Source organism: Erythrolamprus reginae, chromosome 2 (assembly GCF_031021105.1).
Source record: "Erythrolamprus reginae isolate rEryReg1 chromosome 2, rEryReg1.hap1, whole genome shotgun sequence".
Lineage (NCBI taxonomy): Eukaryota > Metazoa > Chordata > Lepidosauria > Squamata > Dipsadidae > Erythrolamprus > Erythrolamprus reginae.
Genome location: NC_091951.1, coordinates 149,397,936 through 149,412,638, shown reverse-complemented (window position 1 = coordinate 149,412,638; position 14,703 = coordinate 149,397,936). Strand labels below are relative to the sequence as shown.

General features: G+C 38.5%; 1 protein-coding gene across 3 annotated transcripts in view; it reads right to left on the bottom strand.

Annotated features, from left to right (window-relative positions):
- RHBDF2 (rhomboid 5 homolog 2) overlaps positions 1-14,703 on the bottom strand; it is a 119,209-nt gene that overhangs the window by 20,605 nt on the left and 83,901 nt on the right. For all 3 annotated transcript variants that reach the window (XR_011558072.1, XM_070739877.1, XM_070739878.1), the window contains exons 6-13: positions 12,640-12,768; positions 9,513-9,643; positions 6,365-6,577; positions 5,359-5,470; positions 3,329-3,403; positions 1,899-2,060; positions 668-777; positions 479-542 (exon numbers count right to left, since the gene is read on the bottom strand). Coding sequence is in view for 2 of the 3 variants with exons in the window: in XM_070739877.1 (XP_070595978.1) it covers positions 479-542; positions 668-777; positions 1,899-2,060; positions 3,329-3,403; positions 5,359-5,470; positions 6,365-6,577; positions 9,513-9,643; positions 12,640-12,768 (996 nt within the window). In the remaining variant the exon portion in view is untranslated. The remainder of the gene's footprint in view (positions 1-478; positions 543-667; positions 778-1,898; positions 2,061-3,328; positions 3,404-5,358; positions 5,471-6,364; positions 6,578-9,512; positions 9,644-12,639; positions 12,769-14,703) is intronic.

Sequence of the window (14,703 nt, the reverse complement as noted above, 5' to 3'; positions counted from 1 at the left end):
CAAAGGCTGACAGGGAACACTCGCAACACTATCTATCTACAGTATCTATTGGATTTATACGCCGCCCTTCTCCCCTCTTGCTACAACTCAGCCTTACACTAAGAAGCACAAACAGGGTATCAAAATCTACACTGTTTGAATTTGGTAAATGGGTATTACTTAGAAAAAAACCAAGCATGCATGCATACAGGAACTCCCAGTTCCTTCTCTTATTAGGCAGACTTCTCTATGAAGCAAACTGTGCTGCACCAGGTAATCAGGCAGACAAGCAGCTCAAACCAGGCAGACAAAATTCCTTCTTTCTTATCTTCACATAAAATCATTTTCAGTCAACATAGAAATTAGTGAGACAATTAACAGTGATGGATTTTTAAAGTCCCATTAATCTCAGTGGGATTCAATTCTTTCAAATGAAGGTAGTAGGCAGGTAGATAGGAAGGAAGGGAGAGTTAGGTTGGTAGGAAGGAATGATCTTTACAGGCCACTTGGTGATGTCATCTGGCCAGACATGAGGTGGGTTTGAAGCTGGTTCCTCACAGGTTCTGTTGGAAGACAAACAGATAGCAGTGAAGAGACAGAAATGCCCTAACATCTTACATTCCGTGCTCCCCCCTCTCATCTTATTCATAAGGCACATGGCCTTTGTCGAGGTGAGGATATGTCTCACCTGGGATCCTGAGAACAAACTGCTCCTGACATCCTTCGCCAACTTGAATTGCTGGGGTCGACAGCTGGTGGATTGTAGTCTGGCCACTTTACAAATGTAGCCAAAGTTTCCTGTAGAGAAAAAAAAAGATTTTGTAAACTATGTATCACAGCATCCGCAAGTAATATTTGTGTAATATACATCCAGATTTTTAAAAGAATAAAACTCTCATCATAAGTCTGCCTTATGACCATGATCACCATCAGTGAGAATGTTGTTAAAGTACAATAATTACTCTATAACAAAGTATTAAGTGTTGATAATGACCTTTAAAGCCCTACATGGCATCGGATCAGAATACCTCCGGAACCGCCTTCTACCGCACAAATCCCAGCGGCCGATAAGGTCCCACAGAGTTGGCTTCTCTGGCTCCTGTCAACTAAACAATGTCGTTTGGCGGGCCCCAGGGGAAGAGCCTTCTCTGTGGCGGCCCTGGCCCTCTGGAATCAACTCCCCCCAGAGATCAGAACTGCCCCCACCCTCCTTGTCTTTCACAAATTACTTAAGACCCACCTGTATCGCCAGGCATGGGGGAACTGAGACACCTCCCCCAGGCTTTTATATTTTATGTATGGTATGTGTGTGTTGCATGGTTTTTAAATGATGGGTTTTTTAGATGTTTTTTTAATATTAGATTTGTTTCCATTGTAATATTGTTATTATTATTGTTGTGAGCCGCCCCGAGTCTTCGGAGAGGGGCGTCATACAAATCTAATAAATTATTATTATTATTATTATTATTATTATTATTATTATTATTATTAAGTGCAGCAGAAGAAAAATAAAGAAAAGAAAAAGAAAAAGTTCCAGAAAACATGGAGGGTGACTTTCAATTATTACTAAAATTTACAATAATTATATTAATCTGATGACCAGGCATAGCCCACAAAAATTGAGCATTATGGAACTGTCAAAAATATTTGGAAGGAGATTGTTATAATAGAATTTGTGTATGTTTTAACACATCGATTTTTCCTCTGCTTTCTTTTTATTCGTAAAACAATGATCACTAACCTCACAGAATAATAATATGGCAGAATTAAACCATGATTCTCAAAGCTCATGAAAGACACATGGAAGCTTTCTTCAACTTGAAACCTACTGGTTGGGAATTCTGGCAGATGCTGTCCCAAACTCATTTCAAACCAGGTCTGAAGGAGGTTATTATCGGCTGTCAGAATTGTGCTCTTACCGAGCAATCCTCACGCAGGGTCTGAACGCAACCCGAGTTATCATTCTGGACACAGCAGCCAGAGAGATGCTCTTTCTCCCTCTCTTTCTGAATCAGCTTCTCAATCTGTTGGTCCTTCCGGATACAGGGGGAGAACTTGGCTCCCAGATGGATCAAGTCAATCTGAAATAGAAAATAGCAGTGTGAAAAACATTCAAGAAACAAAGAGGTTGCTATGAAACGTCTCCTCCCACCCCATCCCACTGAGTGATGGAGGACTTCAGCAAAAGCCACACATGCTGGGATGACTCATCAGGGCTAAGCTCCACGCTCCCGTTTGTTTCTGTTGTGGAAGGGAGATGGATTGCTGTGCATGTTTTGTAACGTGCCACCTATAGATTCTTCGTCTTCCAGGTCTCACGAAAAGGTTGGATTAAGGAGAAATATGTGTTGTGCATTCCAGAAGATTTTGCATGTGTCCCCTTCCTTATACCAGCTGTAAAATATTTTGTTCTTGTTGGGAATTCCATGGAGTAGTTAAAATTCTCAGCTGGCACCTAAATACTTCTTTTTCTGCCATATAGGCCAGCTTTAAGCAAAAATAGGGGGTGCAAATGGTTTGGGAGGCCTGCAGAATGGTCCTAGGGGCTAGGGAAGGCAAAAACACCCCAATTTTTACAAACAAAGGGCACAAAACAGGCGGATTTTTGCACAAACGGGTGTTTTGGCCTTCCCCCAGCCCCCAGTTGGTGGAAAATGGGCATTTTTTGCAAAACCGGAACCTTATTGCCTTCCCCCAGCCCCCAGGAGCACTCTGCAGGCTTCCCAAATCCCCTGCATGACCCATTTTTCACAAAAATGTGTGAAAAATGGATCAATTTTTGCAAAAAATGAAGTGAAAGTAGGTTTGGGAAGTCTGTAGACTTGGGGGCCAGGGAGGACAAAAACTTTTTTTTCTTATTTACCTCTTTGAAATCTTAGTGCATCTTATACACCGGTGCATCTTATAGTCCAAAAAATATATGAGCAGCTAATGCTGAGATGGAGAACACACCCACGGATAGGGAATACCCTAATTTTTCAGGTGGTGCAACTGGTGTTCACATGATATACTGGAGTACGTGTCTCCGATGGGAATAATGGCCAGCCTGTGAGCACCGTGCACCTCCTATTCATTTTTTGAACCCGCAGAATTTCCAAAATCACACTACTAAAATCTGATGACAGGTTACTACAGCTTGGTTGTTGAGAAGAGAATCTGCTAAGTTGTAATTCAGCAACATCTAAAGTGTGATAGAGTCTCTACCTCTGCTCTAGTTGATTACAATCAATTCAGACCAGGAAGTTACAGACTTCTTAGGCGACAAGTCATTGAGTAGCACATAGCAGAAATTTTCTTTTTAGAAACCAGCAATTTTAAAAGAAGAAGAAGAAGTAAAAACAGCCTTTACCGAACTCGGGCCAATCCAGAAGTTCTCCTGCTGGCTATATTTCACACTTTCATACACGCCTTTGTTTCGTAGTATCTGCAAAATGGTGATGAAGTTCCAAGGTCAAAGAAATAACAAGTATCTCAAGGTCCAGATTAAATGGGGCCTCCCCCCACCCAAGGGCAAATTATAGATGTCAGCCTAAGAAACTTTCTGAGTGTGTCACATTTTCAAAACCTTTCACAAAAAGATAGGGTTTCATAGCAAACTGAAGAAGACTTATTCAAGGGAAACTATTTCAATTCTCCTTCTTTTATTTTGCTAACCTGCATTTGAATCTATAGCCTTGAATTTTTTCTGGGTAAACTGTCTCAAAGAACCTTAGCCCACTTATTGCTTTATTGAAATTGCTAAAAGAAAAATCTGCAAATCTTTCTCATCCCAAAGGTGCTTTTTCAAGAGGCAACTGGACTTTCTGGTTTTACTTTGAAGAACGTTTGGCTTCTCATCCAAATAAGTAGAAAGGGAAGGGAGAAGAGAGGGAGTGGAGGGAAGTAGGAAGGGGGAGAGAAGGAGTAAGAAGGTAGAAGGAGGAGATGGAGATAGAGGGAGGGGGAGTGTAAAGAAAATAAGAAAAACAGGCTGATAAATAAAAACATAAAATAGGTGCAAAAATAGGGTATGGATTCATGATTGATTGGACAAAAATGTATAATTGTGTATGTTTATTCATATGTTTTAAGATATATGCATTGATGCATATAAGGAAATTGTGGAGAAAAAATAAAAAAATAAACTCTTAAAAAAACCCCAACCAACAAAAATCCTCTTCTTAGATGAAAAGCAAAACATCTTCAAGGAAAAAACCAGAAAATCTACTTGCCTCTTGAAATAGAACCTTTGGGACAACCATCACCTGGATCATTAAGAATCTCCATAGGCATTATACAGATCTTAGTTTATTTATTTATTTAATTTATTTATTGTTAGAGTTGAAGGGGACCATGCAGGTCATCGAGTCCAACCCCCTGCCTGAGCAGGAAATCCTATAGCTGCCTATAGTTTCCTCTGACTGCTGGTTTTAGGTTTTTGGCATTGGGTCAATTAGGGTCATTCAACACAGAATATTATCTACTAAGAGGATTCTAAAATTTTTCCAGATGTTCCAGTGTCTACATCTGTTTGGATCTGCTAGATGTATGGCAAATGCCTGATAAGATCTACATCAAGAGGGAGTCCATTTCCAGGTCCAATTTGACCTGTTTTGAACTTTGAAGTCCCAAGAGTTTAAATCCAGGGTGCCTCCTTCAGGCAGCTTCCTCCAGATTCCAGGGAGTTATAGAATTCCCCATTAATCTAGCCATGGGCCATTCTAACTGGGAATTCTGAGAATAATAGTTCTAATGTTATCTGCAGGGACACTGATTAAGGAAAAAAAGCTATTTCAGATCAGCAGACAAAGTCCTACTCCCAGTGTCAGTGAACTGACTGGGTGCCACTCCATTGCCTGGCTAACACAAAGAGCACTGCATCACTAGTTCAATAGATTAACTTTTTAAAACATTCTTAAAACATTAGTTAAGAACCAGGTTCTCCTAGTGAGCACCTGGAGAAAAGTTGCATTTTATTTCAAAAATCTTCATTTGTAATTAATATGTAATGGTTACAATGTGCAGGCTTTGTTTTCAATAATTTACATTGTACAGGTAGTCCTTGTTTAGTGTCCACAATTGGGAATATGTTAAATGATGTGGTCACCAAGTGAAACTGTGACTGTGCTTACAATCTTACTTCAGCTTTACTTTGCTTTCCTGATCTACAAAGAGCATACATGTGAGGATCGGGTCGCAAAGTTACTTTTTTCATCACCGTCATAATTGGGAGCAGTCACTAAATGAGGCAATCGCTAAACAAGAACCAATTATATACCAAGATATCTTTTAAATAGTAGCTGTCCACCCAGAGGTTTTTAAAAGATGGAAAAGATGTTCACATTTTCATATTTCATGGAAATCACCAAGTAAGCAGTACTGAAATATAATTAGACTCACTAATTCTGTTTTCACATGCTGAGCAAAGCCGATTGGAGCAAATCCGTAAGTGCAAATGATAAGTAGAGTGATGATGATGTGGACAAACGTGATCCAGTACGTAAAATAAGGCCTGTTTCAGACAAAGCAGAAAGAAAGAGTGGTGGAAAGTGTCAGAAACCAAAAAGGGTTCTGTAGATAAATCTCACACTAATATTCTGTTAAGAAAGAGTCTACGGAGAGGGGCAGCATACAAATCTAATAAATAATAATAATAATAATAATAATAATAATAATAATAATAATAATAAAAAATAACTAATCAACCCTTACACTCTATACCGCTTCACAGTGCTTTATAGCCCTGTCTAAGCAGTTTACGAAGTTACAATGTTACTCTCAATAATCTGGGTCTTTATTTTATCGACCTCAGAAGGACGAAAAGCTGAATCCACCTTGAGCAGGTCAGGATCGAACTCCTGGCAGTCAGCAGAATTAGCCGGCCATAGTGCATTCTACCTACTGCGCTGTTACCGCTACACTTAAATATTTAGAAAGCGTGGCTAATTCACTAAGTGTCTGATCCATGAAAGACCATAAACATGCAGCATCCAGGACACAACAAGGAAGAGAACGCAAAACAACAGATAACTTCTGCAGACAAAATATCCCCTCCTCCAAATGAAATGCCCCCCTTGCCCACCTACAAACAGATTGCCTATTTCTTTATATTGACTTCTCCAAAGCCTTTGATTCAGTGGTCCATGACAAACTACTCCTAAAACTCAAATCCTATGGCATCTCGGGATCCCTCCATAACTGGATTACAGCATTTCTGTCAAACAGACAACAAGTGACCTAATTACTGATTTATTGCATTTTTATCCCACTTCTTCTCCGAGTTCAAAGAGGCATTTAAAAGGGGCTTCTTTAAGTTCATCCTCCTAGCAATCCAGATTGGGCAGGTTGGACTGCAAGAAAACGACTAATCCATAGTCACCCTGGAGCTTTGGTGGTCTGCTGCTACCTGTGGCTGTCTGCGATCTCCAGCTGTGACCGTACCACACTGCTGATGCTCCGACGATACGTTCTGTTCAGCCAATTGCCCACCACTCCTAACCCATAATAGCGCTTCTTGCGGTCTAAGGCGAAGTGCTTCACCCGGGAAGCAATCCGATTCCCTCTCTTGGGAGCAGCAGCTGTTTTGGAGAGGCTTCTGAAGGCAACAGCTCCTCCATGCCTGCAAAAGAGGAAAGCACATATTTGAAAATTCAGCATCAGTTTGACAGCATGACAGCAGATGCATGTAGAATTATTCCAGGATTCTAAGAATTGTGTTCTGCAAATGTTACTTGATATCAGTAAATGTGTATGTCTTTGAAGCATCATGCATGGGCCTCATGCAACAATAATAGGTAGTCATCAACTTATAACAGTTTAGTGACCGTTTGAAGTTACAATGGCACCGAAAAAAGTGACTTATGTCTGTTGCTACATCCCCATGGTCACATGATTTATATTCAGATGCTTGACAACTGGTTCATATTTATGACCCTTCCAGTATCTCGGGGTCATGTGACCCTCTTCTGACTAGGAATGTCAGTGGGGAAGCCAAATTCACTTAACAACCTTGTTACTAATTTAACAACTGCAGTGATTCACTGAACAACTGCGGCAAGTAAAATCGTAAAATGGAGCAAATCCCACTTAACACATTTCTCACTTTGCAATATTCTGGGCTCCATTGTGATTGTTAAATCGAGGACTACCTCAGGGTGTCCAGGGGGAAAGCATTTTGAAATTCCCTGATATTTCCCTGTAACTTGCGATCTAGTTAAGGTGCGTTTGTAGATGACAGCACACCAAATGGCTAAACCATGGAGATATATCAATGACTCTGCCAGGCAGCACGATCCGTTTTTTTAAAAACATAATTTTTCCCTGACTTTTAAACATTTTAATAGTTTGTTTTTTTCCACTGATTTATTCTGGTTTTTTTAATGAATTTCCTGATAATCCCCTGATATTTCTTGAATCACCGATTTCCCGGATAATTCCCTGATTTCCAGGTTTGCTGGACACCTGCTACCTGTAACTGGTTCTCTTTTTGCCACCTCCCACCCCAATATATATATATTGACACGTCCCGCCTACCAGAAATTTGGAAACCAGCCTTAAACAAAAAAACATATCATAATCATCACCATGTCAATCCTTCAACTAAATGTGATTCCACCAACCAATCAAATCATTAAAACATAGCCACCCAATCTACTTGCTACATTCAAACCAAATCTCCACCCCCACCACTATTTATAAGGAACAAATGGCAGTTGCAAGCAAACTATATTTACAGCAGCACGGAGCTTACAACTTCAGCCTGATGGTGGTGAATGTGATTTCACCGAAACGTTGCATAGACATGCAAAATATTACACGGGGCAAAACCTGAACTCAGAACAATCTACATACATACATACATACATATGTTTTTTATGTCGGATCACCCTGGTATATTGAAGGAACGTCACAGCTCCTTTTTGCCTCTAGGCCCAACCCAGGACCATTTCAAGGCAGTTAATTTATTCATAGCCGACAACTATATTCTGTATGTATCAAATGTTTTTTAGCTGAAATTTTAAAATTAAGGAAGACTAGGACAAGGCCGAAATGGTACCATCCTAGTCTCCCTTAATTTTAAAATTTCAGCTAAAAACATTTGATACATACATACATACATACATACATACATACATACATACATGCATACATATATATACATTTATTAGATTTGTATGTCACTGCGAGTCTCCAAAGAGGAGGGGCGGCATACAAATCTAATTTTTTTTTTAAAAAAATTAATATATTTTCTTTTGCAATGACTGCTTTATGCAGAGAAAGGTAAGAAAATCAATAGGAGCAGCTGATTGAATTAAGTTTAATCTTGAATGGAAATCTTTTTCTGAGAAACGATAAGATGACCAAGACTCAAGAGTCTTGTTGGATTCTTCGGTGCATCAGAGCTACTCATCTGAATTTTTAATCTCATCTTTCCTCTCCTCCACCATGTTTGCATTGGTCTTTTCCACCTTACAGCTGTCACGTGCTCTACAACACTTAGATGTAAATGTCTTCCGCATTTAAAACAAGCAATTAGTATGTTCTACAACAGGGATCCTCAACCCCCGTCCGTGGGCCAGCAAAGGGCTGTGGCATGCCAGCTACCTGGCCACACAAACAAGTGAAGTCGCAGACAGCACATAAAACTACACCAGCTTCAGTCTGCGGAAAAACTATTCTCCATGGAAATGGTCCCTTGGTGCCCAAATGGTTAGGGGCTACTGGTCTACAACTCTTAGATGTAAATGTCTTCAGCATCTAAGACAATGCAAGTGGCCAATCTTGTTTCATAAAGCTAGTTCCCTGCTTCTTCTTTTTTAAAAAAATATTTATAATATAGAACATACAAACAACATATAACAATGTGCTCAGTGTTTAAGTGCCCACCACCAGACAACATTCATATCCCTCCACCAAAAAAGGGGGCATATTTTGTATATACCATTTTAACTCAAGAGCAATATATCTATTTACATATTATAAAGTGATTCCAATTTATTCCTTGTAGCTTGGTCTCAGATTCTACTGACCATAGTTCCCTGCTTCTTATCCTCCTGTTCCAAAGCTTTCCCTTTCTGAGCCAAGAGATATTTTATACACCATTTTAAAGCTACTTAAAATTATCTTTGCACGGAAAGTAATATTTATATTCATAATAGAAATGCCGTCTCCACCCTTCAAATACTGGTCAGGATAATGTACTTTATAAGAACCTTCAAAGTTCAAGGCATGTATCTATAATATAGTCCTGAAGCAGCAAAAACCAGTGGCGTTTCTAGTTCAGTGGCAGATAAATTGTTGTTGACAAATGGAAGCACTTATTTTGGATTGTTTAAAGGTCTTGCTGTGACAAAGTAGCCTTTAAAGAAAGAAGAATCCAAAACAAGAATGTCATAGAAGAAAGGGGTTTTTTGCTCTGTGGAGTAGGAAAGCTGTGTTTCCAGGTGATTGTGGCAACAATAGCTCACAGTTGGTAACATGAATTAAGGAATATTTCCTATGGACAGGAGACTATGTGTCCCTTGTATCAGCTCAAATGGGTCTCTAAGACTCACTGCAAAGGTTGGTCAGCCTCGGGTGACTTGCCATCTTCTTGTAAGGGAAGCCCAGAGTAGCAAGTAGCAGAGAGAGGTGGGGATTCAAATACATCGTCTTGCATGGAGCACATCTCCTCATGCGCGTCAGCCTGTAAGAAAGGGGAATTGTTCCTCATGGCCCCAAATGAAATGAAAACTGTACACCTTGTTCAGTGGCAAACACCACTGTCATCTATACATCTAATTATACCAACCTTCTACGGAGAGGGGTGGCATACAAATCTAATAAATAATAATAATAATAATAATAATAATAATAATAATAATAATAACCTTCATAACATCTGGTAGGAAAAAAGCAGCAAACACAAACTGCCTGATGGATTATGAATTATTGCCCAATATCGTGTTTTATGTAGGAAAAGATATTGCATTTCTTTATAAATGTCCCTAACCCAGCAGCACCACCCCAGATATGACGAGGCTGCAGAATTTCCAGGGAAAGAGAGAGAGAGAGAAAGAGAGAGAGAAAGAGAGAGAGAAAGAGAGAGAGAAAGAGAGAGAGAGAAAGAGAGAGAGAAAGAAAGAGAGAGAGAAAGAGAGAGAGAGAAAGGGAGAGAGAGAAAGAAAGAAAGAGAGAGAGAGAAAGAGAGAGAGAGAGAAAGAAAGAGAGAGAGAGAGAGAAAGAGAGAGAGAAAGAAAGATAGAGAGAAAGAGAGAGAAAGGGAGAGAAAGAAAGAAAGAGATAGAGAGAAAGAGAGAGAAAGAGAGAGAGAAACAAGCAAGGGGAAGGGAGGGGAGGGAGGGAGGGAGGAAGGACGAAAAGGAAGGAAGGAAGGAAGAAAGGAAGGAAGGAAGGAAGGAATCATTACAGTCAAAGGCTAGCTGGAAATTCCAATAAAGTAGAAGAGCTAACTTTGCTTCTTTTTTTTTTAAAGATAGGCTTAGTTTATAATCAATGAAAATTCTCATAATCAAAAAGGAGTTTAATGGAGGACATTTGTGTTTTGCATCTAAACATACAATCAATGCTCTGCTTATGTTTGCCTGACAGATCAAACCATAATATAGCTAACTGCACTTGCTAGCTATACCCAGGATAAGCTTCATTGACAATCTATAGAAGTGGTTGGATGGGGAATTCTAAGAATTGATGTCCACCTATCTTAAATTTGTCCAGACTGAGAAACACTGATTTATAGAAATTTAGTTTCCAAAAATATAAGTTAAAATTCAAATTCATTACTTTCAAATGGAATAAAATGGAAGGGAAGGACAGGAATGTGAGAGGAGTCAATCTATAGAAAAAGTTGGCAGGCAGGAGGGGAAATTAAGCAAAATATATTTTATACCATGGACATGTATGCATCTTCTTTCATTCACACTCAGTCTTCCCCTTTCCCCCACTCATATATAGTTTACAAGGTTTACATGCAATACACAACTTAACAGGCTGTGAACTCAACATTTAGCATTTTGCTTGATCCAAGATCTCTGGCTTATTCTCTGCAGCACTGCCCATAATTTGCTAGCTATGCTCATTTACAAGAAGAACCAGTGGATGGGATCATGCACGTAAGTTTTAGCAAAGCTTAGCAAGCGGTGTGAATAGTGCAATATAAAAGGAACATAAATAAATCAGTCAGACAGTGGCATAGGGGACCTTTGTGATGTTTTCTGAGCACGAAATATTGCACATCAACAGTGCCTTTGCTAAACAGATAATGCTTAAAACTACAGAGAGTGCAATTACTAGGAACAAGGCCAGGCAAAAATAGTTCCCTCATCCAATGTGTCGAAGGAGCCTTACCTTCACACAGTGAGGGCCCCTGCCGGACAGCTCATTCCCTCGCCATTCATGTTGCATCAGAAACACCGCTTCGTGACCATTTTAAAATTGGGACAATGCTAGCTGCAGGATGTCATGGATCTATCTCCCCTCCCCATTTGCTAGATAAATGCCTCTGGGCAAAGGACATGTCCAGGCATGCCTAGATTAAAAGCAACCCAAATATTTATATTCCAGCTGTTTTCCTTATGACTTGTCCTAATGCTAGTGCTACGGAGAAATCAAGTAAAATACAGTACAAATCAACAGGGATTCAAGGCAAGTGTGGGTCAGTTTAAATCACCCACTTTGGAAACTTCCCTAGAAGAACGCTGTTGGTGAACTTGTTTTGCCTCCTTTAAATAAATTCATGGTGAAAAAGTCATATCTTACAGCAAGGAATATTTTAATAATAATAAAATATTCCAGTTCCTAAATGTTTATGTAGCTAAATATGATATGTTTTAATGAATAGAGACGATGCTTTATTTTATTTTGAAATGTAATTGATAGTCTTTTTGCCTAGTCTCAGGAATGATCTTACTCACCTATGGGGCTGTTGAGTATATATGCATGGATTATTTCTTGCATGAAAAAAAATAATATTGAAAAAAATCCCAATCCTCTTCCAGAATTGGGGCTGTATTGACATGAATGGCTCAGACAATCATGAATGGTTTACCATATACAATTTATGAATGGTATGTCTGTCTGTATGTATGTTTGTTTAGAAAATGGGGTTTTTAAAATATTTTTAAACTGTAATTTAGATTTGTTGTAAATTGTTTCACTTTGTTGTGAGCCGCCCCGAGTCTGCGGAGAGGGGCGGCATACAAATCTAAATAATAAATAAATAAAATAATAAATATCCACCTTAAAATATTGATATATGAGCAACAGTGAAATTGCTAGATCTGGGCTGGAAAGATGGCATCAAAAACTTCAGAACTGTCAAAATCTCTCCTGCCTGGCAGCCTGGTTTTACTTCGCAGGGCTGAAGGGTCAGCGTCTGCCAGGTTCATCAGAAGACACCAAGTGTGGCCACTTGCTTGAAACAAAGGCTTGCTTTGAAATGGCGCAAGGATTTTTAATTTACGGGTAGCGCAGCATCACAAACTGGGGGAAAAAAAAAAGGGAACGGAGGGAGACTGGGTAAAAAGAAACAAGAAAGCTCTCAAAATCCATAAAACGATTTGCTGAACCGGTGCAGTTCCTTCCCTTTCCAGATTTAACGAGAGGGCAGCAGGGACCATGGAAGGAGAGATACACAAGGCAGAGGAGGAGAATGCAACGGGAAAGCCATGGAACCATGCTTGCCTTACTGAAGAAGGAAGAGTCAAATGTATCCATGCCGTCCACCACATCATCGTCCATGAAGCTGGGATACATAAAGCTCCGTTTGTTGCCTCTGCGTTTTTGCACGGAAGGATCCAGAACGGAACGCCCCTATGATAAGAAACAAATTGGAATGGTGAATGGTCAGGATCAAAGCATTCCCTATCAATGATTCAGGCTATTATCAGCAGCTTCAACTCCAACTGGAGTTACCGGGATATGATCAGCCCTAAAGTTGCCTTCCAAAAGGGAAGATGCCTGCTAAGAGGAAGGCACCTGATTTGGCATATGATTAAACACTCTGAAGTTACTATCCAAACAGGTTTGAGATCCAGTTTAAGCCAAGACAGCTTCAAGGCTCGTTTTTCAGTAAATCTATGTTTTGCATCACGGTTTGTTGGTATAAGCCAATAATATTAATATTGGTTCCAATTATGTAGTAGATGGTTTTACATAGCATTCACCTTCCAGCCAAATGTCGCTAAATCTACTTCTCTGTTCTTTTAATGTGTTGTACAACAGCTCCCTCTGGTGATACTTCTATTCAGATAGTCTGAATTGAGAATGTATGCTTTTACTTTTGTTGTGCACCTATTTGGGTTTCCTGTCTTAAAAGGGGAATATACCGTCATTGTGTACCTATTTCTGTGCTCACCACACAGAGTTCCCTTTTGATCACAACCGTACTCCATAACCCTCAACTTTAGAAAGCTTGGCATATGAAAATCATCAAAGTGATGATTCTCCAATCTCGCTGAAATTAGGATTTAATGTGAAGTTTCAGGAACAAGAACTGTGAATTAGAAGAATCCAGAAAAAAAATAAATGCCCTCCTACACAATATATCTGTAGACACGTATCTCAGAAATAGGAAATTTACTTGGCAAAATACTGGAATTTAATATATTTTCCAGTTCATATTTGAACTGAAATCCTTTTTTTTTTTTTTTTTTTTTAAATTTTTATTACAAATATATACACATTTACATACAATATATGTTTTATATTAATACAAGGCTAAATCAACGCGTAACAAATACACGAACAAACAAACATGACAAACAAACAAAAAAAAATATTCTTTAAAAAAAAAGATCTAATTGCTTATTTAAGTACATTAATAACAATAACTATTCACTTAGCATATTTTATAATATTTGTACTTGTATTCCCTTCAGGAGGTAAGTTTTGAATGATTTTTGATTTTAAATTATTTTCTGGTGAAACATGTTGTGTCCTCAGCGTATACCATTTTCTCTTGTAGGTTGTCACTGTTTTTTAAATCATTTAATTCTTTCTTATCCGCCTTCTTTTATTCATATTCAATTTCTTTAATGTCATACAGATCTTTTTTTATAAAAAGGTTTTTTGTATATATGTCTTTTGTATATATTTTTTTTCTATGTAATGAAAAGGATATAAAGTATTGTTAATTTGATTTTTTCTTTTGAATTTTATTTCTTTTCTTAAACCAGTTATAAAGATGTATCCAGGTTTTATCGTGTTCGGAATCCTCTTTGTTTTTTAATTTAATTGTTAGTGCGTCAAATTCAGCACAATCTAATATTTTTTTAATTATCAAATCGTCTTCAGGTGGTTCGGGTTGCTTCCAATTTTGAGCTATCGTTATTCTAATTGCTGTTAATATATGAATTAATAAGTAGTGTTTGTTTTTTTTCAATTTTTTGATCTATAATTCCCAGGAGAAAGGCTTCAGGTTTTTTATTTATCTTCATTTGTAAGATCTCTTCTATCCAATTCTGCATTTTGTTCCAGAATTTTTTTATTTTTGAGCAGGTCCACCAAATGTGGTAATATGTCCCCATTTTTTTGCACCTCCAACATTTTGGGCTTGTTCCTTTATACATTTTGGCTAATGTTGCCGGTGGAAGGTGCCACCTATAATACATTTTGTATATGTTTTCCTTATAAGCTGTAGATTTTGTTAATTTATAGTTCTTGGTCCAAATTGATTCCCACTTATCTAAATTTATGCTATAACCAAAATTTTTGCCCCAACTATGTATACTATTTTTAACGATATGT